At 39.0% G+C, this 22,080-nt stretch overlaps 1 protein-coding gene and 1 long non-coding RNA gene across 4 annotated transcripts in view; one reads left to right on the forward strand and one right to left on the reverse strand.

The window, feature by feature from the left end:
* USP53 (ubiquitin specific peptidase 53) overlaps window positions 1-10,999 on the reverse strand; it is a 38,721-nt gene extending 27,722 nt beyond the window's left edge. The window contains exons 1-2 of one of the 3 annotated variants that reach the window (XM_050710435.1): window positions 10,904-10,999; window positions 968-1,710 (exon numbers count right to left, since the gene is read on the reverse strand). In XM_050710435.1, the coding sequence (XP_050566392.1) occupies window positions 968-1,111 (144 nt within the window). In that variant the 5' untranslated portion in view covers window positions 1,112-1,710; window positions 10,904-10,999. Of the gene's footprint in view, window positions 1-967; window positions 2,677-10,656; window positions 10,696-10,903 lie in introns of those variants that run through there. The other 2 variants (XM_035550204.2, XM_050710436.1) reach the window with 2 other exon arrangements.
* Window positions 11,000-11,847: 848 nt separating this feature from the next.
* LOC118248176 (uncharacterized) lies at window positions 11,848-20,958 on the forward strand. Its single transcript, XR_007708171.1, has 3 exons — window positions 11,848-12,067; window positions 17,311-17,402; window positions 19,704-20,958. It is a non-coding gene; the product is annotated as an uncharacterized LOC118248176 (long non-coding RNA).
* The last annotated feature ends 1,122 nt before the right edge of the window (window positions 20,959-22,080 follow it).

The raw sequence follows: 22,080 nt of genomic DNA on the forward strand, positions 1-22,080 counted from the left end.
TCTGGCTTGCAGACAACCTGGAAAGGATAGCACTGTTCTGTCACAGAATTAATTATATCCCCATATGCTGTCACAAATAGGCTTGTAAAAGACCAACTTTTATCATGCTAACATCACTGTACTATTAAACTATACTTAAGAGATCTAAACAGGCAACGCTTTTTTCAATTAAAGTTCACAGAACAGTACATAGGCAATACTTGCAAGAATTTGACCTGTAACAGATATGCACATAGAGTAAAAAGATACTTAAGTCATATTTCTTTGGTATCAATTATATCTCCTGCTCTACTAATTCCATAAGGCTTTCCTAAAATTAGAATCAAAGCTTTCAACTGCATGTGCATCTTCTGATATGCCCCAGTGACACAATTTAATGTACTAATTCTGAGAAAACAGCATTTCAATAAAAATAGTATCCTATTCAATGCATGTAGTAGTACTAGCTGCTGCACGTTTTAAAAAAAAGTAAATTTGGTAGGTAATAAAAACACTATGTTTAACAAACATTGGTTTTAAAATTCAAACACTAAGTTTTAAAGTTATGAGTAATAAGCTGCCAAATATGAAAAGAAAGTTTTACTGTTATTCTTAATGTATGCAAGCAATATAACATGCTGTCATTTTTGGCAGAATTAAATATTTAACATTCACAATCAATTCCTTAAAATCAAATTCTAAATAAAATTATTCCCACCATTGTCTTTTTTCTGTGATAGCCACCTTTTACAGGAAAGTCAATTCCAGAAAGCCATAATATTCTGTCTCAATTCGCATCATTAAAAAGTTTAATAACTTGAGAACTGAATTTAACACCACTGGAAAACATGGTGTTTTTCTGTAGAATGCACATACTGCAATACAAAAAATAATAGAAACAGCATTTCCAAGAGAACCCTTTCCCTGTTATGATCATCTAAGCTGCAACAAAACGAGAACTACTTAATAAATCAAAAAAATTTCTTACCTGAACAGCACTATTTAGAAAGCAGCTGTTTTGTCCTGGTTCATTTAATAAACCTTTTGTCGGGGCCAGGGACAATATACTTCCAGGCTGATAAACTTTTCCAAGGTTACCCCCAGGTTTCCTTAAAAATTTCACCCATGCCATTATTTTCCAGAGTTTATAATTGCACTATTTACACTTAAATATTTAAGGTTATGATGGGTGCAAGACAAAGAAGAAGGTCCTAAGAGAATCGCTGTAAAGTCATGACATTCCATTCAGCCCTGTGTAACAGTAACCATTCAGGGGTTTAAGTCCTTATTCCAGGAGCAGCTGTCAGCAATCTATCAGGATCAGTCTGTCAGTTAAAATATAACCACATAAAAGTTTTCAAATGAAACTTTCGAAAAAAAAAAAGAAAAAAACATATGGTGTCCAGTTAAGGTTAAAATTCATTAAGGTTAAAATACATGAAAGTTATTTGAATAAAAGTTCTTATTAAGCAAGTTGCACAGTAATTGACTTCTTCTTCCAGGGATATCAAAAAAGTATACTATAAATCATGAGTTGTATTATATCACAAGGTTATATATATCACAGAAATGGAAAATTCTTGACAGGCGTTATACTCCTGTTTTCTGACTTGAAAGGCATTATACTCCTCTTCTCTGACTTCCATCCATCTTTTTACTTTTAACTGTGGCCCACAAAATATATTCCAGTTTAGAAGACTCCATGTTTATCTCATTCTCTTTCAAGTGAATCTGAAATAGGAAAAAAATAATATAAAAACAGATTTTTCAAAAACGTTAAAGATCTAAATAAATAAATAAGATGGCTGTAACAACCGCTTAATATACAGGCAGATGCAATAATCAGGGAAGAAAAGAAGAAAATTTCCACCCCATAGCTTTCTCAAGACAGAAAAATTATTTTGTCTGTCATAATCAGTTATTTTCTAGTTTACTATACACCTCTAGAAACCACGATAAAGTTTGGATTCTGCTAACAATACGTAGCACAGCTTGTAAAAAGAACACATGACGTGTTATTCTAACTTTGAATCTCAAAGCCTAATTAAAACATTACCAAGAAATAAATATTTTTGTTCTACACTTGAAAACCTAAGATGCTTTTGATTTCAGTATCCCAACAAATCACATGAATTTATGCCTATGTTTTACGATTCTGAAGATGTTATAGATGGATTCTCAGCTTTCAAAGTTTTGTACTACTTAGTAAACACTACAAAAATACGTCATTAATCTAGTTGCATTCTTAAAGCATCTAGAGAAACACAGCTAGAAGCAGAGCAAGAATGTTTCAATAGCAGTCCTAGACCAGTGACTGCCCCAATAACCAGCTCCAAGATTCTCCAGTTCCAACAGTAAGAGTCTCTCCTTGCTGAAGGCACATATTTCCAGTTAAATGACTCATCATCCAGAACACCATCAAAAGCACATTTTAAGCCCATACAGTGATCCTCTCAGAACAATGGGTTATCCAATCAGTTTGGTATTATTACAACATCCGTATACATACTTAAAGTAATAGCACAGAACAGAATAAACTTGAATGAACCAAAGCAATTATGACTACATATTTGGGAAAGGGAAAAAAAAAAAAAAAAGTGAAATATGGGCCTTCCACATCACGGACAACCTATTCACCTTAAATTTTACAAGCATGCGAGATATTAAAGATGTATCAGGGTACACAAAAACTTGCAGCTTTCTCACTATAATTTTTTCCACTACGAAAGCCTTTTCAGAATGGTAAGCAATTAAAAAAAAAACAGTAGTCCAACTACAACAGATAATCTGGAAGATAACTTTGCCCAGCTCAGAGCTACCACCAACACATTCACATCAAGCAATTCTACTGCTCTCAAGTATTGTATAGCTGGAACACCACAGAAACATACCACATGACTTTCAAACATAACTGCAGGAAGACTTGCACCCCTAAAACCCCTTAGTAAAAAGAAGCATTTATACTTGCTTGTATTGTCAAAAATCAATAACTGGAACATAACCAAAAGTCCCTTTTGCCCAGTGCATAATCAGATGTTTTCTGATTGTTTACTGATGTTACTGCATCTCACCCGTAAGTAATTTGATTTAATAATACTGGAAATAGTAAGTGTGATTTGTGACAGCACTGAGCAAAGAATCTGAAATCTAACTGGAAACTGACCTTGACAGATTATCACGTGATTATTTTGTGTTCTTTATGTTCACTTCAATAAACCCAGAAAGGGAAAAAAGAAAAAAGATGCAGTGGGTAACTGTAAACACATATTAGTTTAAGATCTTATTAAAACCTTAAATTAAAGGGAGTATCAACTTTAACTTTGGCTTTCATGTGGAAATAAAATTTGAAGTGCTCCATAGCATAACAACTACTCTTCTGCAAAGGAGCAAACTCATAGAAAACAGGGACAGAGGTGAAGGTAAGAAAGGGTAAAATGAAGCTTAATACAGAAGATTAAAGATTGTCTCAAGTCAGGTATGCAGAGGTGGTAACAGATCCACACAGTGCAAGTGAAAGAAAAATATCTTTAACAAATATTTTCATTAAAGTCTTGCTACAATATATAAATAGAAAATAATGAATAAAGAGGAGCCAAGAAAAAAAAGTGTATAACTGGTTATATATATATACACCCCCACACATATATAATACATATATATACACTAGGAGCCAGTATCTTGTATCAAAAACACCTAGTAATAGAAAGCATCATTTTGATCAGTCTCCTGCTATCATGTGGAACTTTTAATCTCTAAAAATAATAATCTAGATATAACCATGAATTTAAAAAAAATGAGAAAAGTCTTACACATTCAACTCTTTCAACTGTTAAAATACTTTCTGCTGATTTCTGAATTAGTACTCCTATATCTATGCTAAAAAACTGACCTACTACATTTTTGTCACAGGGAAGCTTCTTGAGTCCCCATTTTCCCTTCCTGCTGTTGCCCCGGAAGACAAAGCTAAATGTAAGATGGACAATTTTTGGTAACCAGCAGTATCAAAACAGGTACACTGAAGAGAAAAAAAAAATGGAAAGAGTGGATCAGGAACAGCCTGGATGGCCTGCAGCAGCCACGAAGGAATTGAGCATTTGCACTCTACTGCATACCTGAAACGTCCCTCGTTGAGTTGCTACCTTTGACACATGGGTGCTACACGATCAACACTGGTCTGACCCAGAAGCACCAGACTTGCTGTCAGGGTCACCCAGCCTAAAGTGTCCTACTTAATACATCACACCTCACATTTCTAGAGCTGCTCCAACAGTGAGTGGGACTCCACCACCACTGCTGATTCTGCTAGCCTGTCCTCTGCTGTCTGCATTTCTGTGTAAATAGCACTCAGCCTAGAGCAGCTGAGTAATGTGGGAAGCACTAGATGGAAAGTAAGGTAGGCTATACATTAGTGCTAGAACACGCAAGTTATATGCAAAAATAAATGTTTCTAGTATCTAAATTACAGGTGAAAACAGATCTTACGTATTCAACTACAAATGCACTGAAGAGGGGTCTGTGAAGTTGGACTACAGTTGGTTATTTAAAGAAAATCAAGAACAGACAAGAATCACAGGATTCAGCTCAGACCAAAAAAAGAAAGTGAGCACTTGCTCCATAAGTAAGTTACTTTCTCATCTGAAGAAAAGCCTAATGATATACCCAAAGTCACGTTAAGTTTGGGAAACATATGTGTTGTTCTTTTTAAATGCAAAAGTGAGATAGGGTTCTGTTTCACCCAGGTAGTAGCTAAAACAGACAGATGAAAAAATGTAACATACTTAAAGAAATTTTACCTCTGTCAATTTCGTTTCCAGCCCTGGGACTGACTTACATCAATCGATAAGGGCAGAAGAGCTTCCATCAATGTTTGTTTCTTAGCATATTTCAAGAACAATTTCACCATGCTTCTGAACAAGAGATTTATGCATCCATATGGAACAGGGGCAAAGGAACACAACAACTCTGAATTTAAACTGGTCTATACTTTAACTGATAAGAAATAGACACATTGTTTGGAAACAAAGTTCTTCCAGAACAATTCAGATAAGAAGCATTCATTCACTAATATTTTCAGGAAACTCATTTTGTTTTACATTTCATGGGTGTCCTAAGACAGTGCATGCACTGAGTGAGCGTTTAGGTGTTGGGATGGGTTTCAGAGAAGTTGCGATTCACTGCAGGAATTTTATAAAAATGGTTCTCTGCTAGCTCTCTGTTAATATCATATCACATTAAGATGCTTCCTGTTTAATTTCACATCCACAAAGCTGTAAATAAGAAGTATTTCAGCTATCACACCAGGTAAGTGCACACAAACCTATTTAGGATAAATAAAATGATATATTGCAGAAGACATTCATTGCATGGTTTTCATATGCAGGCCAGATATCCATTTACCAGAGCACTGTGGTATTAAGTCGTGTGGCCTCTATTAAGAGCCCACAACATCAGTACACCTTTTCTAGAAAATTTCAATACAACACAAGAAGAATCAGAAGTGACTGCTTAAAAGTTATCCTTATGCAACCTTCTAAAATAACTCTCTATAAACGTATTCTTTAAACTGCATATGTCAAACTAAACATGCCCCAGCAATTCAAACATGAACCAATTTTAAAAGAAGAAAAAAAAAAAAGTAAGAACGGTATATCAAATAGCTATTCATTTAAAAAATTTCTCTGCAATTCCACTAGGGCTTTGCACTGAATTGGCACCGGAGTCCTTTTGTTTTATTAACTGCTGTCCTTCTCCCCAGAAGTTGTCACACAAAACAAGTAACAGAAAGTAGGTGTGAAATAATCCTATCTCAACCCAGTTCTCCGGTCAATATGACCAACCAGTCCTACTCTGGGGTTGGAAATCCCACCAGCCTCTCTTCCTCCACTACCGTCCTGTATCAAGTACACCGCACCACTTCTTATTTGCTAGTAAGGGGACCACTGTAGAAGAGCCTTCCAACTGTGCCATGAGCGATGTGATTAACATCTGGCACGTATTTGCTGTTGCAGCCTCTCCCTAAGGAGAGGAAAGTTTATAGTAGCATCTTGTTTTGAAATTTATGTTGTACAAATGTCTCTTAGCTTCTTTAACAGAAGAAAAAAAAAAGCCAGGATCAAACAAAGCTGTTGTAGAGGATGCTGGCAAGGACACATGCTCTTTAGTCACAGCAAACTTAGCTTGATTTGGACCATCCACCAGGAGCATTATTCCTCCGCCAACAAGCCTGCTCTTGCTGGAAGCTGTTCCATAAACCAGAGAAGTGATGCTGCTGATCAGCTGTGGCTCCTTCCCCAGCCCACGAGGTTTAGATAAGCATTTTGATGACTGGGACACAGACCACTGACTCCTTTCATCTAAATTCAATATTCTCCAGGACTGTAATTACGAGTTGAAGACTGTCCTTACACATCTGTGGTAAGCCAGTGTCACTAAGAGCACCAAAGCATTTATTAGCCAGTGGGGTTTTGAAGTTCTTCGTTAGGTTCCTGGCTTGACAAAGGTGTGGGTGACTGATGATTGATCATAATTTGTCCAAACCACACAGAGTCTTCAAGAGCAGATATTTCATGCAGAGTTAAATGACATGCTATGGAAGAATTTTATCACCTGGGAATTAAAGAAATATTCTTGCCTTTCAGACTAAAGGGATCAGTTTTGGATGACTGTTCTCTACCAAAGCTGCTAAACAAAGGCTATGAACTTTTAAACCAACAGCTATTTATCAACTTATATTCTCCTACCTTGCCTAATTTTAGCAACTGTTCTTTCATCATCAATGATCCCATCAAGCACCAGGCTACCCTTAGCCATGCAGTCATACAGGAGAAAATATATATATGCCTGCCACAAATTTCGCACGTTTACCTTTATAGCTTCCAGAACAACAAATGCACTACTCTGCAAACAGCATGTTATCACCAGTTTTGTAGGTACACCCTAGGAATTAAGTAACTGTGGCTTGCACAGTCTTCTCAATGGAGGGAATAATGCTATTAATTTAGCTTAGAAAATGGTACAATTACTATTTTACATAAACCACTTTCTACAAGTACATTTGGGTTTAGGCATTATTGGTACGCATTCAGTTAAAACCAGTGAGATAAACAGTTGGGTCTATGAACAGTGGAGCTACCAGCCTGGCTCCTAGCAGCTGTCTCATAGCTGAACGAGCTCTGTTTTCTCCCTAGCCAGGCAGCAGAGTTGGTATATACCCAACATCTCCTTACAACGTCTCTCTTCCAGCCAGCAGCCTATTGCCATGCACTCTGGAAGTACATCATCATCGTTAAGACTTTATCCCTTCTGTCAAATTGGGTGGAAACCTGCCAACGGGTTCATAAGTTGTTGACTGTGTCTGAAATTTGGCTGAAGAATAGTTATTTGCATCATCTCAGCCTCATTTTGCAACGCATCCCAGCGCGTTGCATAGATGAGTAATGACAAACCTTCCTGGTGCCCAGCACTAAGGTTACTTTCAAGTAACTCAGCTTTCTGCTGCTGCTGGCAGCTCACACCTCTGTGCTGAGCTTGGCAACCCACCCAATGGTCTGACAACTCTGGTAGATCAATTTCTAAACTGATACATGTCACAACTTAGGAATTCAGATAACAAAAATTTGGATGGAAGAGTGACTAAATGTATTGAAAAGAAGCAAACTTATGATGGGAAACCATCAGTTTTCTGTTGTGAGAATAGCATTGTTAGGACTGTGGTTGCTTTTTTTCTCCCACCAGAATGAAATCCATCAAAAATCTAACAACTTACAACACCAAAAAATTGAGTACTTGGAGTGTTTTCTGCAGTTTTAAAGCTTGTCATTTAAAATTGCCAACAGACCAAAAATCTTGATTTGTATTATGACGATACTGGAGGACACCATCTGTTTTCCCCACACACACACAGACTTTTGGAAAAAAATCAGTGATGTTGCTTAAGAAAAAGAGTAGAAAAAGACAGAATTTTGGAATGAATAAACTCTTATATCCCTCCAAATGTGACTAACTCATTTTTTTGGTCACTGGACCAATCCTGTCCCATTTCACCTTTAATACTGTGCTGAACTGTCTATGTCAACAGACCTCCTTTGCCATAACATAATATACAGCTAATGCTGTTAGTAGTCCTCAGCCTGTTTTCAAAGGACACTATTTGCAAGAACTGAAGTTTTCAGTATTTGAAACATCAGACAGGGCAAAAACCCTTCGTTAACAGCACATATTTGCAACACAAACAACACTGTAAGACCAAAGTCACATCTCCCGCTGTGGCCATTAGCCCTGATTTTGTGGGCCATCTGCAAGCGTAGCAGCCAGGGATATCGGTTTGACACATTCTTTCTACCTTCCATCACTGACTCAAGAAGTCCTCCAGAGACAAAAATGGTATTTGACGGCCATTTCTTTAGAAATCCTTCTAACCAACCTCTAAAGATATTAAAACCAGACTTTTTTCTATTTTAAAGAAATTGCCTATTTCCAGTCCATTTAGCTATCCCTCACATGCCACATCACTGCTCCTGCATGTCATACTTCTTTGTATCCTTTCAGGATGGGAGAACCAGAAGTATAGATGCTATCGCAGATAGCTTCTCTAAAAGGATACAATTTTTTCTTTAAGCTGTTCCAATGAAAACTTTCCTGTTTGCATCTAGAAGAAAACAACAGGTTCACGGTTCAGCATTTCTGGGCTGTTACAACTAGGAACCAACTTTACTCAGAGTTCCCATTGTGGCTGTTTCTAAAGATCTGAAAGAATACAGATTCCCAACATATGACACGAGCCAACATTTACAGTGAATCATCATGCATAGAAACTCTTATTTAGACTGATGAATTCAGATGAAGCAGCAGAATAGAAGCAGTAGGAAAGAGAAGGCAGCAAAAGGTCTCAGCTGTAAGAAGTTTGGAACCCAAATGCGCTAGAGCAGCAAGTTACCTCTGAGTTCTCACATGAGCCCTTCTCCCTACTGAATTCAAGCATCAGCATACATTAAATACAAGACCGGTCAAGATGATCTCAAATCAATCTGAATGTGATGAAATCTCAGGAGTACTATTCCTGACTGTCCTCATAAATACCATGAGACATATTATTAAACGAAACTACATATATTTTTGTTTCTCCATCTTCCCAATCCTTTATGATGTGTTTTCCTCAAAGATTACCAGGTACTCCCTGAACCTCAGAAAGATAGAAAGTATCTTTACAAGGTATCTTGGAAAGGTTTGTTACCCTTACAGGGTTACAAACTGTAACTTTGCCTCTCAGATTTTGGAGTAAATGCTTGATAACTAATAGAAATGCAAAACACCAGGTTTTTATTCCTCCCCCAAAAGCTTTCCGATTTCTTAAGCCACCAGGAAAAACTAAGTAACTGAATTACAAGGAAAGGTAATATGAGTATTATCTTTAACCCCACACATGTTTAATTGACTTGATAAAAGCGAACGTTCAAAACATTTACATTTCACACATAAAAATCTGCACAAACCTATCTAAAACCCTTTTTCACATCTGTAACTCTGATCCAGTCCACCTCCCCGCTACACCCTCAGCACATCATCATTTAACCTGGCCCTGCCAAAATCCAACTTGTTTCTGCTTACGCCTAGAAAACATTTCTGAAGAACTCCTTGAAAGTGTTCCACTCTTATCCCTATGCCCATCAAGTGACTGTTTTACTGCACCCAGAGCCATCAGCTGAGGAACACCAATGAGCATCGCAACCAAGACTGTGGAAAGCAATGTAACTGACAGGCGATAGCACTGATGCTGTCCCTGAAGTCTCGTGGGTCTCACACCCAAACAATTGTGCCAGTAGTACATCATGCACGCTGTACGACTGGAAAATATTCTGCACTATCAAGTTTTGATATGAAAATCAAGCACATTTTAGGTGTTTTTATCATTAGCATCCCCCTGTTCTGGGATAAGAACTTTTTACCAAAGTAATTTGATCTTTAAAGGAAAAAAACTGTAAAGACATCTTACATTGCAACAAGGCTAAGACAAGAGAACATCGTTTGTTATTTATTTAGACTAATTTCTATTCAAATTGTAACATGAGCTCTCCCTGCTTTGAGAGCCAAAGTCACCCCTCTAACCGGAGCAGGACGGGATAACCACCGCGGCCGCAGGTGCGAGGGGGAAGGAGACGCGCACACACCATCAGTTAGGTAAAACACTACTCACATGACTAAGCTTCTGCTCTTAAAATAATCCTAGCAACTTCAAAGTCAAGCAGGAGGGAATTTTTTTTTTGCGTGCGCAGAATAAAGGATTAAGCAGAGACATGCAAAAGCCGCACTTATTTTAGGAAGGGAAAGAACGAGACGCGTTTCCTCAACAGCTTCTTCTCAAATATTTGCATCGAGAAATCACAGCGAGGGGCAGGCTCCGGCTCGGACGGGTTCCCGAGCAGTTTGCACGGGGTACCTGCCGGCTCCTGGGGCTCCACCGGCTGGGACCCGATCCCACTCGGAGCAGCCCCACGCCACCTGCGCTGGCACTTCCTGTTCCCAACAGCCTTCGAAAACACTCCCTAAAACCCCGCCGACGGGCAACGTGACTCCGGTATTAAACATTAACCCCGCGCTCCGGCTCTGCCCGAGCCAGCAGCCCGGCACGGAGCACCCCCCCCACCCCCGCCTCCCCCAGCCCACCCCACCAGCGCCCACCTCGCTCAGCCCCGGCCCCGGCCGCCGCCTCCCGGCCGCTGAGGGGGCGCGCGGCGCCCTGAGGAGCGGCCGTTACCCCCCAACGGCCGGGCGCGCGACGCGGCCCCCGACGCGGCGGCAGGGGAACGAACGGCCCGCGGGGGTCCCCCCCCCGCCGCTGCCCCCCGTGGGTGGGTGCGTGAGGGGACGGGGGGAAGCCGCCTCCCCGTCCCCAGCACCAAGCCGCGGCGCCCCTTCCTCGCCTCACCTCCCGGCCCCGCAGCTCCTCTCTCGCCCCCTCCCGGCGGGCGACTCCGGGCGCGGCCCCGCCCTCGCGGTAACTTTTCCTCCCTCCTCCGTCTACGCCGGGTCCCGCGCTCGCTCCTCCTCCGCGCCTGCGCGCTGCGCGAGCCGCCGTTCGCCCGCTCCCCCCACCCCTCGCAGGGGCGCGAGGCCGGCCGTTGGGCGGGTGCCAACGGTTGGCGCGCGCGGCGTGGCCTCAGCCGTTAACGCCCCTCTGGCCTGCGGCTGAGGGCAGCGGGAGCTGAGGCGAGGCTGGCGCTGAGGGCGTCGTTACCCCCCCTTCCCCCCGGGAGGAGCCCCGACGTAACCGGCCGGTTGCAGGCAGGAGGCCGGTGTTGGGGCTGCTCCAAACCGCTGGGTTTGGGAGTTAATCGCCTGGTAAAACGGACGGGGCAGCGGGTGTTTTTCCAGCAATTGTTTGTCAGGGCTGGCTGCTGGATGTCTGTCAGCACGCTTTGGCTCTACGCGAGGTGACCGTGAAGTTACACAGGCACGGGGGTGCCTGTGGGATGAGGGCGGCTTTGATGACAGACCCCAAGCAAGTGTACACGTATCCCAAAGCTGCCTTGCGTTTCAGTTCCACAGAGCTCAGAAAGATCCTACTTAGTATCACCTAAAGATCTGCCTTGGGGTCATCGCCCCAAAGTCATGTTCCCTATTATTTTTATCTGGTCTATTATTTTGGGGAGGGAGGAGTGTTTCCTTTCGTTATTTGCAAAAGGAATTGTATGTTGATGAATACTTGAGTTTCTAGTTGCTCAAGTGCCTTAAGTACTTTGCTGTTATTTTCTTGGATAAAGATGTAGATTTCATTAACACATTTCACTTCTAGGCTAGTAATGAAAATATAAGTGTTACCACACCCAGTACCAGTCTTTAGCACATGACTTTTTACGTTCCCATTTTTCCAATTGACTTTTTATGGTCTTTGAGGATTGGACAAGTGTTTATGTGTATGAATGCATGTTCACTTTTGCAATACCACCTTCTGCGATAATAAGTAAAGTCCTTTCCTTGTAAAGCTCACTTCCCTCATCTCCTCTAGATCATCCAGACTGCAGTAATGTTTTGCTCCAGAAGATACTGTGTGAAGTACGAGGCGCTGCATCAAATGAGTTCACTGCCTCATGTAAATGCTACAGTTTTGTTCATCATTTATCCATTTTCATCAAAAAATCAATTTTAATCCATTTCGATCAGATTGTTTTTGCTAGTGTTTCTTCCATGATATTGCTAGTGTAAGAAGCTTGCTGGCAAAGGCAATTTTCTCAGTTTCACTGTCCAACATTTATTATCAAGTAGCCAACTTTTTACTTCAAAAAATTATATATTTTGGGGAGAATTACAATTAAATTGTCCAAACTTTATCTAGTTATATATATATATATATATATATACATCTCAGTGATTTGGATAGTCATATTCATAAATTGGAGATCTTTAATACAAGATTAGTATAATTTTTTTTCTTAAGACTTTCAGATGTTATGGCCAATAATGTATATACTTTATGGTTGCTTAACAGATACTTTTTACATTGTTCACAGTAACAGGTACAGTATATGTTTCCCAATTTTTGTGATTTTTGAAGGGAATATAATATTTGCTTCTCCTGTTGTCCTAAGATTCATACAGCATTTTGGCACAACAACCATGTTCTGATGTTTATGTAGAACTTTCTTAGCTGTGTATTGATAGGTGTTTGAATCTCTAGTTTTCAGCAGAAATTTTAAAGTGAAGGCACATTAGAAGTCAGCATGTTAATATTACCATTAAAAAGTCCACTTTAGTGTTAGTACACTTTGTTATGGTATATTTAAAAAAAACATTGTCCGTATCATTTTGGTTAGTATCTGTTTAGTCCTTGATCCCTGCATTACTTCTTTGCAAAGCCAGTCTTGCAAAGGCGTCAGTGAATCCCAAACTAGCATTATGACTTCATTGCAACTATGACCTTATTTTGATATTTTTGCTTCTCCATGTACTCTGCTTTCTCGTTTGCCTTTGCCCTTTTCCTCAGCACAGATTTGTTTTTCATTGCTAATCTTTTAGAAGTCCCTTAGGACGTATACCGGTTTCTTCTGTTCTTTTTTCTCAGAGGAAATGTAGTCTGTGAGCTTTAATTATTGTATATTTTAAGATTTTCTACAAGGGGATCTTAATAGAGTCTTCCACACAGTACAGACTGAGAATGACACAGGTGTGGCACAGGAAGCCCCAAATGAACTAAAAGAAGAACTTTAAAATTAGAATAAATTGCAAGTGCAAAACAATGCCACAAGGGCAAGTGATTTCCTCTTGTAGTTGTCAGTACAGGATATGTGCTATGCATGATGCAGGGATGCAGAAAAATGTTTACATGTTTTTAGTACTGATGTTTATGTAAAGTTTGATAGTATTAATAACATATGTTGTTAAACAAGGGAGTTGACTGGACAGTTGAAAAGGTCTTAAACTCGGAGGAAAGGGATCCAGAGTTAAACTAAAACAGGTATTCATAGTTCTACTCAGTAATCTAACCACTCAGTTTGGCTCCAGGCTAACTGACCAATATTAAGACTTTCAAAAGGCAGAAAGAATGATGTGGTTGATTGTGGGGAGGGGCATGAGGGTGACACAAAACACACGGCTGGAAAAGAGTGGGAGAAAGACCATAACCAGATCCTTCAGCACATCCAGGAGGTTGGCTTTTTGCACATGTCCAATCCAGGGCAAAACATATTTATGGAAAGTTAGGTACTAAAGGAAAAATCTTATTTTTAGGAGGCATTCAAAGGTTTTAAAGTAATTGCAGTAAATATTTTTTCTGAAAACTGCAGGCATTATACTTCCTTTTCAGTGATGAATGAGCTGGAAATCTGTGTTTCAGAGCTACATGCAACATGGTATATTTTTGTGTTAGAATGGTTTTGTTCCAGGGTGATCCATACTGTTGTTGATGCTGGCTGATCAGATTCCTTCCTCTGAAATAATTTTATTGTCGTGCATTTTGTATACACAGTGTTTCTGTGAGCATGTTCATACCTTTAGCTGTACTGGAACACTTGTTCTCCATTTTCTTTTATATTTCTGAACACTTGGGATATCTTTACAACAGTCTTTTCAAACAGTTACTACCCTCCTCACGTTCCTATGAGTTATGAAGACATTATGTCTGCCTCTAATTTTCTCAGGGGGATAGAAAACTAAATTTTGTTTTTTAAAAAAAAGTGATTTAAGTAATGTTTTATTGGGTAGCTAATAGATTTTGTCATGGTGCTCTTCTGCACCCATCTTTTTTCCTGTTTATAAGCTGATAATCACGTGAAATCAACTTTGTGTACTTAATGGGAACCGTGTCTGTACTTACCGAGGGCTTTTGCAAAAACTGAATTAGCAATAATACTAACATGTAGGATCTGAGGCAGAAGATCCCACAAGAAGCTGTGATGCTTAACTAATTATTGAATACTTGATTTTCCATGTTCTCAAAGCCTTTGGGGAACTGTCAGATCACTTTTTGCCCAGGGAAGAGAAAAAACTTTCAAATTCCAAGACACTCATACAGTTATTTGTCTTCAGGAGCAGTGGTTTTCACTGAACACAGGTTAGCACAGTGCACTTTATAATACTGCAAGGGTTAGCTATTATAAGGAAAACAGGTTGGTAGGAAGGAGGGCCATATGGGAGTAAAGCAAACAAAAAATAAACAGTATTCTTGTTACTTAAAACATAAAATAATAATTATATGCATTTAGTAGGGAGGCTGAAAGGAAGTCTTAACAACATTTTAGTCCAACATCTGTTCTCTGGGTTGTTTTGGTCATCTGTATTATCACAAAAAGATTCAAAACAAAGCAGAACAAGTAAAAAAAAAAATCTCAAGCTTTCAGTAAGCTAAGTGAGGACACATTGCTTTGTGGGCAATTTACCTAGCTATGTTCCAGTCCTCATGTTTCCCCTACCATGAGGACATACACCCACCACCTTTTCTTTTAGACATACTCTAGCAAAGTTTTCCTCTATGTAGCCTGTAGCAAGCAGTCACATGAAGCTTAGTCATCTGATTGCTCTCTCGTTCCCACATCCTGTATAGAGGCTAAAATTTACACACATACCCATATCCAAACAAGCTAGTGGAGCATTTCTTTAAAGACTCCTTTGGGCAGACACGTGATTTTCAGTGAACTAGTTTCCCACTCCTTTTTTCATCCTACCTGGAATGCCATGTTTAAAAGGTATTTTGCTCTTAGAAACCTTTCTGGCTATGTTTCTGATTATGGACATGCTGCAGCCTTGCTTCGTTCATACAGCATCTGTGAGGAAGGGCTACATAAGAGCAAAACATGCAGAGCTGAGCTCAGAATAAGCAGAAGTACAATTTGGGGAAGAAAAAAAGTAGAGAAGGAAGGTATGGAATAGTGATGACAAAATTAAAGGTGAAAAAGAAGAATGAAATAATGAAACAATGGTTACTATTGACAGTAAGAAGAGAAGGATGGGGAAAAATGAGGACATTAGAAGCCATGAATGAAAGAAAAATATTGATCTCATCTGAAGCAGCGTCGCCTGGTTTTAGTCCTCAAAGCTCTAAATAAAGCTTCAGAAGCAATGAGAGTGTTAAGAAGGGTTGATTTATTTTAGCTAGGTTAAAAATACAAAACACAGGAGACTGCAAAAGAGCTGAAATAGGCAAGCATCACAGACATACAGGGAGGAGCCTGCTGCATGCCATCTCATGAACATGCAACAGCATCTCATGATTCTAAATCTCCAGTCGTTTGTTCTCCCTTCTCCAGTGAACTAGCTGTAGACAAGCTTTCATAGAGCACAAACACACTGTTTTTTAAGTTTTCTGACCTTAGGTGCAGGAGCAAACACAATATGTTTTGCTCTTATTCACCGTGCACTATCCTATAAATGGATAAGATTTATAGACTATAAATTCTTTCCCAGTAGTTTTTCAAGCGCTAAGATATTCAATAGGGTGCCAGGAGCAATTTCACTGAAGTCATCTAGAATTTCACCCTGAGAGTAAGAAACATTGGTTTTCGTTCTTCTCCAGACCTACTGCAGATAATAGTCCCAAACAAGACGTGTGTGTGCATGGCTGTGTTCATTCTTTACGAAGGAGGGAAAGAAAGGGGGGGGGGGGGGGTATATATCTTGCGAGTGAAACATTTTCCTCTTAGATAATCCAGTTTCCAGTCCAACAATCTACCTCTGCGGGCCAACAATGCAACCAAATCCTATCCTGTTTTAGGCTGTTATGTTTTTAAAGTTGGTTCTTGAATTCCTGGAAAAGCAAGAGTATGAGAACCTTCTATGCATGCTGTACATGCCAGGCCCTTTTCTGAAACTGTGTTCTCATCTGGGTGCTTTAGCAAACAAAGTTTTAATGATGATCTTTGTTTGTCTTGTGTGTGTCTTGCACAATCCTTTCAAATTTGTGTGTCTAGTTCATTACTTTTAGGATATAAGCCAATGGTGATGGGTGTCTGCAACAGGAAAAGAGAAGAATGAGAGAGATGATTCCTTAAAAAGTTCATTCCTAGAATTCACATAGACCATCTCTGGCTAACTTGAGCTTTCTGGGTGAAAACCAACATAAAGCAAAGCTAACGAAAAAAAAAAAAAAGCAATATTCAATAGGTACAGAACTGAGTAATACAGAGGTTGTAGTTACATTATGTAATATGTACTGTCTCATTAAGAGTTTAAAATACATGTGATACCTCAGATAATAGAATGCAAAAGTGTTAGCAAGTATTTCAAACAGTGATTTTGTCCTCTATGAGAAACTGAACACTGATTTAAAATATATGACTTGAGTCCTTGCGTCTCCACCTCAGTCTACACTTAAAGCAAAATTTGACAGGATTGTTATAGAACAGGCTGATTTAAAGGAAAAAAAAAAGCAGTTGATTTGTTAAGTGTTCTTTGTGCTCATTGTATTTCAGGATTTAGCTTGCTCATTTTCTTCTCTTATTTTAATCCTTTCTGAAGTTTCCAGAAAAGCTCCCAAAATAAAAATAGAGTCTCCAGTACAACATTAAAATGGTTAGCCCTACTTCTATGCACAGAATGAGCTGGTTTTCATTTGCAAACCATTAAGTTACTTAACAGGTGTAAATTGAGCCTATATTACTTCGTTTGAACAAAAAAGAAATCCTGGTATTTGAAACGTATGGTGAGTTTGTACTATTTATACTGAGCTGAGACATCCATTCTTACTTCCCTTCCCAGAGCTAGGAACTGTCCAGTACTATGTTCTGCTGTTCTGGGAGTGTTGTCAGATAAATTAAAAGCCAGGCCAATACTAACTTCTCGTGAAAAACTTGTAGCCCTTGTTTATTGATTCTGTTGTAACAGCATGTCACTACTCCTTTGCAGGCAAGTGAAGGAGGCATAGGAACAACTAGGTCCTCGAGTCAAGAGGAAGGTTTTTCTATGTGAGGCTCAGTGCTGAAATGAACATCTTGACTGTGAGTAGTTTTCTGTAACATGGGCCTTACGTAGACAGGACTCTGTCTACATAACTTCTTTATAGAGGACAGACACCTTTTAGCTTCTGCTTGTAAAGATTTATTTAAAAAAAAAAACAAATTCTGGAGGATTAAAGAAAAAAGTTAAGGACACAGAAGTAAATAGGTTAAAACGTCTTTTCACTAGATGGATCATGTCTGCTTTCTTTCTGTAATGCAATGACTGCTTTTTGAGATGAACGATCTTGTTAAACTGAAGAAGAGGGGAATTAGTAAATGAGTTGTCAGATGTGCAAAGAAATGCCCGAAAGGAAAGGTGGTGATGTGTTACACTGAATGGCAGGGGGGAGTTGTCTGTCAAAAGATTGATATTGAAACTGGTGTTGTTTAATATTTTCATTAGTGGTCTTGGCACAAAGAATAGAACTTGCTAATGAAATTTGTTGACATCAAACTTGGGAAACATTCCCAGTGGGGTGGTGTACTACCAGAATAATTGGATGACCTTGAGGAGTAGAGAAATAAAATGGGATAAAATACAGTTACACAAAGCACAAGGTCATGTGCTCAGGGACTAATAGCAAAGGCTCTCTGATATAAACTTAAAGCTTGTCAAATGGAAGATGAGGGAATTTGAAAGCATGGTCTGTACACCACTGAGAGGGTGGCTGCGCACCACTGATTTGATGTTTCTGTGGAAAAGATGAACTCAGTCATAGGTAAATTCAGCCTTGTATTTCTTGTACAGATAAGGAGGTACTAATGCCACTTGTGGTACATGTGACTGGTGAAACTTTAGCTCTAAAACTGTGCACAGATTTGGAAGTGCACAATAATTTAATTGGACTTAGGAGAATTGTAAGAAAAAAAAAAGCCCTATTAGAGGAGTAGACAATAGTCTAAAGGAACTTTGGTTGTTTAGTTTAGCCACATGAAGCCTAAAAGACCTGACAGTCTTTGAATATCCTGGTTGCAGTAAATGTGGAAGGAAAGAAGGAAAGGAGGCCTGTTTAAAAAAAAAAAATGTTTTGTTAAGAAAATAACATCAACAGAGCATGAATTAGAAGTTAGAGAAAGTTTTTTGTTTTTAACTGATCAAGCCTCTAAACCCTCGCAAGTTGAGAGAAAATATCCTCATTATAGGAATTATATGATACAATGATCTGTAATGTGCAAGGGACATGCATTAGGGTTTGGAATTTCTTTTGTCCTGTGTTTCATCAAGCTGTAGGTAGAGCATGCTCAGGTCTGAAGTGTCCCATGTATTAGCTGAAAGCAACCATAGTCTAAACCAGACTGACAGAGGAGGTAGAGAGAATTGTTAGATTTCTTCACTGTGTTAAAGGTGATGGATATGAGCGCTGTGCTGAACAGAGTGTGCTGCTGGTGGCTTTCTTTGTGTCTTAGGAGAGCAATGCTCCTGTGTCCATCTTAGAGAACCGTAGTGCTTTAGGGCTGCTTCACTGCTTCCTTCCCACTGATGGCTTCCAAATTCCCCGTTGTCTGTTCCTGTGCCTATTTTGTAAGCTATAGCCACGTGAATGGTAAAATCATGAAATGAAATATATGGAGACTTTTTGTTTTTATTTTGAATTCTGTGTAGTATCACTTTCTCTTCAGCAACTGTGTATTAATGAAATGTATTTGTATCACACAAAATCCTGCCAGAAATTAAGTACATTCCATTATAGTTCAGTAATGCTTGATGTAGCTGGTCAGCTTGCTTTTCTTCCTATTTGAACAGCATGTTCTTATTTTTTTCCTTGCCAGCAAATAGTCAAAATGTTCTCATTAAGAACTTGAGGAATGACATATTGCTAGAATTTAAGTGCCAGGATTAAGTCTTATTTGGGTTCTTGACGTACGATAGGTCAGCCTAGGAAGAGTCTGTCATGTCTCAAATGTTTGTTTATAGTCATTTGTAGTTATCTTGTGTAGTCATCGTTCAGTAATCTTGAGTGTAATGACTACAGTAACTACTGTTCAAAGTTAATATTTTGCCTAGCTTGAGTAACTTGGCTCGACAGGGGAACTTCACAATGGAAAAGGAAGTGGAGTGATACTCCCTAGATTACTGCATGACTGCAAGCCTTCCTCCTGTGGGAAGTGCTAGCCTGCTGCTCTGTGTGCCGTGTGAGATCTCCTTGCTCCTTACGCTGTCCCTTTAAGCCCTTCTCCATTCTTTGCCCTCTTCTGCTTCAGGGGAATTGGATGTATTTTCTTGAAAAAGAGTACCATCCTTATGAGAATGGGAAAGGGATTTTTGTTTTTATCCTTGTCTTCTTTTTTTTTTTTTTCCAGTGTGTGTATGTTTATGTTGAAGATGACTGTCTACGTGTCCCTCAGAACTCCAGAGAAATCCAGTTCTAAGTTATACCTTCCGCACAAAGCAGCCTGAGGGCATTCCTGCATTAATGAGTACAGCCAGCTCTGACCTGGCAAAGTTCAGGCTGTTCTTTGCACAAACTCCATCGAATATTTTAATCTCCATTTGCTTTTGAAAGAATAGCTGGCTCACAATATTCAGGCTTAATTTTACTCTTATGGTGATTTAAAAATCCTGTGCCTCTTAAAAGCGTTACTGAAATTTGTCTCACAATGTCTCTGTCAAGTCGGGAAGTATTGCAAATGCTGCACCAGGTGTTTTGGATGAATAGTTTGTTCACAGGAAATACAGTTTCCATCTGAAATGAATTTGTACTGAATTTAGTTGATGGTTTTGGCCAAATATAACTGTAAGAAAGAAGTTATTTGGACTTCTTAAGAACCACAGTTAACATCATTTTATTTAAAAACATCCCAAATACTAATTTGTTAATACTTACTTAAATCAGTTAAAATCTGTTCACTGTAGAATTATATCTTTTATTTCCAGTAAAATGAAAGCAGTATGTTTTTCTACCCGTAATGGTTGTGGTATTTGTTATGCACCTGGAATATTATGTGCATATTTGTGTAAACCTGTTTACTTCCTTTTTTTTTTTTTTAGCATAACATTTCTTGTTTTAGATTAAAAAAAAAAGTTATATAGCCTGCATTAGTATTTCTATTTAATTGGAAAGCTGAGGAATAAATTATATGTTCTGCCCAAAACCAGTCCATGACAAACCCCATACAAAGTTTGGATTTTTCAGACTATTTTTACCTGAGGCTCTTCTTGTGTTTTAATCAGTAGAGTGAATCTTTCACTTTTATTCATTTTTGTTGAACTTTGTGTCATAATCACCACTTACTAAAACTGCCTTTGATATTCTGTGGGCTGATGTGTACTTAACATGTGGAAGGAACATAGTGAGCATGGATGCAGGAGGGTGAGGTCTCACTGCACAGGATCAGGAGTCTTGCCAAAGGCGTAGCTGAGGTCAGGCTCTTGTGTTCCCTGCGGCGCCCATACTCTGCGTGGGAGGTTTTAAGTTAACCCTGGCTCTCTCTGGTTCTAACTTTTAAGTGTTGTCTTAATTTTAAGTGTTCTCGTTCATATGTGGAACTTGGCTTTCCTCTAGCTGCTCCCATAGTGGATATTTTTATGTAAATGAATAAACTTGTGTGCTAAAAACACTTGCTAGTACTGTTGTAGTACCTATGATTTGTCATAGTACTTATGATTTTTGTAGTACACATGATTTTCATGAGACTGCCAGACAGTATTTCATAGGGCTCCCTGATCCTTCTTCCCTATTACTGAGCTTTGACAGTGCCTCGTAGAAGATATTTATAGAAATAAACTGGCTAAATGTGGGGTGAACTTTCTCACAAAGCTTTCCAGTTTCCAACAATAAGCCCCAAATTCATATCACATTGAAGCCATTATTTGTAGCAGGCATTTGTTTAATCCTGTTTTGAAGTTATTAATACTTTTTGATCCACAGCATCCTGTAGCATCAAGTCCCGTGACTAGGTGTTTCTTGAAGAAGTATTCATTTGTTTAATTCTAAAGTTTGTTCCTTATCATTTTAAGAGTCAGTTTGTTCCTTAGGTATTGTCCCCTCCTCATCTTCTCCATACCATTTGTGGAGACCTCTGTCATAACTTCCTTTATTTGTTTGTAGACAGTGTAATTACTGTTTCCTTGCAGAGAAGTTTTCTTTGTCTCTTTCTTTGCTGAGGCTCCTCTTTTCTACCATGCTGACTTTTTTGGAGGGAAGGGTTAGAACTCTGTACTGGTTTATCCTTAGTCTAAACACTTAGCCTGCAGCCTGTTTAAAATAAAGTATTTCCTTGAAAAAAAAACAAACCACCCTTTCAGTTGCTTTTTAATTTCCTTTTAGTTAGAATATTTTATGTTCAATTTTCATTTCTTAAACTATATCAATATGCTGGCTGTATTTTATAACTGTTTAATTTATTATCATCTCTCTTCTCCATTCCAGTTACGTAAGAGCTCTGTGACTGCCATATTATGTATGAATAATTTAGAATATTTATTTGTTTTTAAACAGTATGTAGCCTCTGGGAATAATGAAGGGGACAGCACCACATGACTGTTAGCCATATGGGGATCTTCTGGTATTTCTGTCTAGACCGCTAACAATTTATGGACCACGGATTAAGAAATTCTAACCCAACATGTATAGTATTTTATGCTTCACTTTCTTACATTATTTCAAGTGTATTTTTCCTCCTGTCACAGAGGTGGTCTGGAATATTTTGTGCTGGTTAGTAACGCCATCTAAGAACT

Source organism: Cygnus atratus, chromosome 4, assembly GCF_013377495.2.
Source record: "Cygnus atratus isolate AKBS03 ecotype Queensland, Australia chromosome 4, CAtr_DNAZoo_HiC_assembly, whole genome shotgun sequence".
Lineage (NCBI taxonomy): Eukaryota > Metazoa > Chordata > Aves > Anseriformes > Anatidae > Cygnus > Cygnus atratus.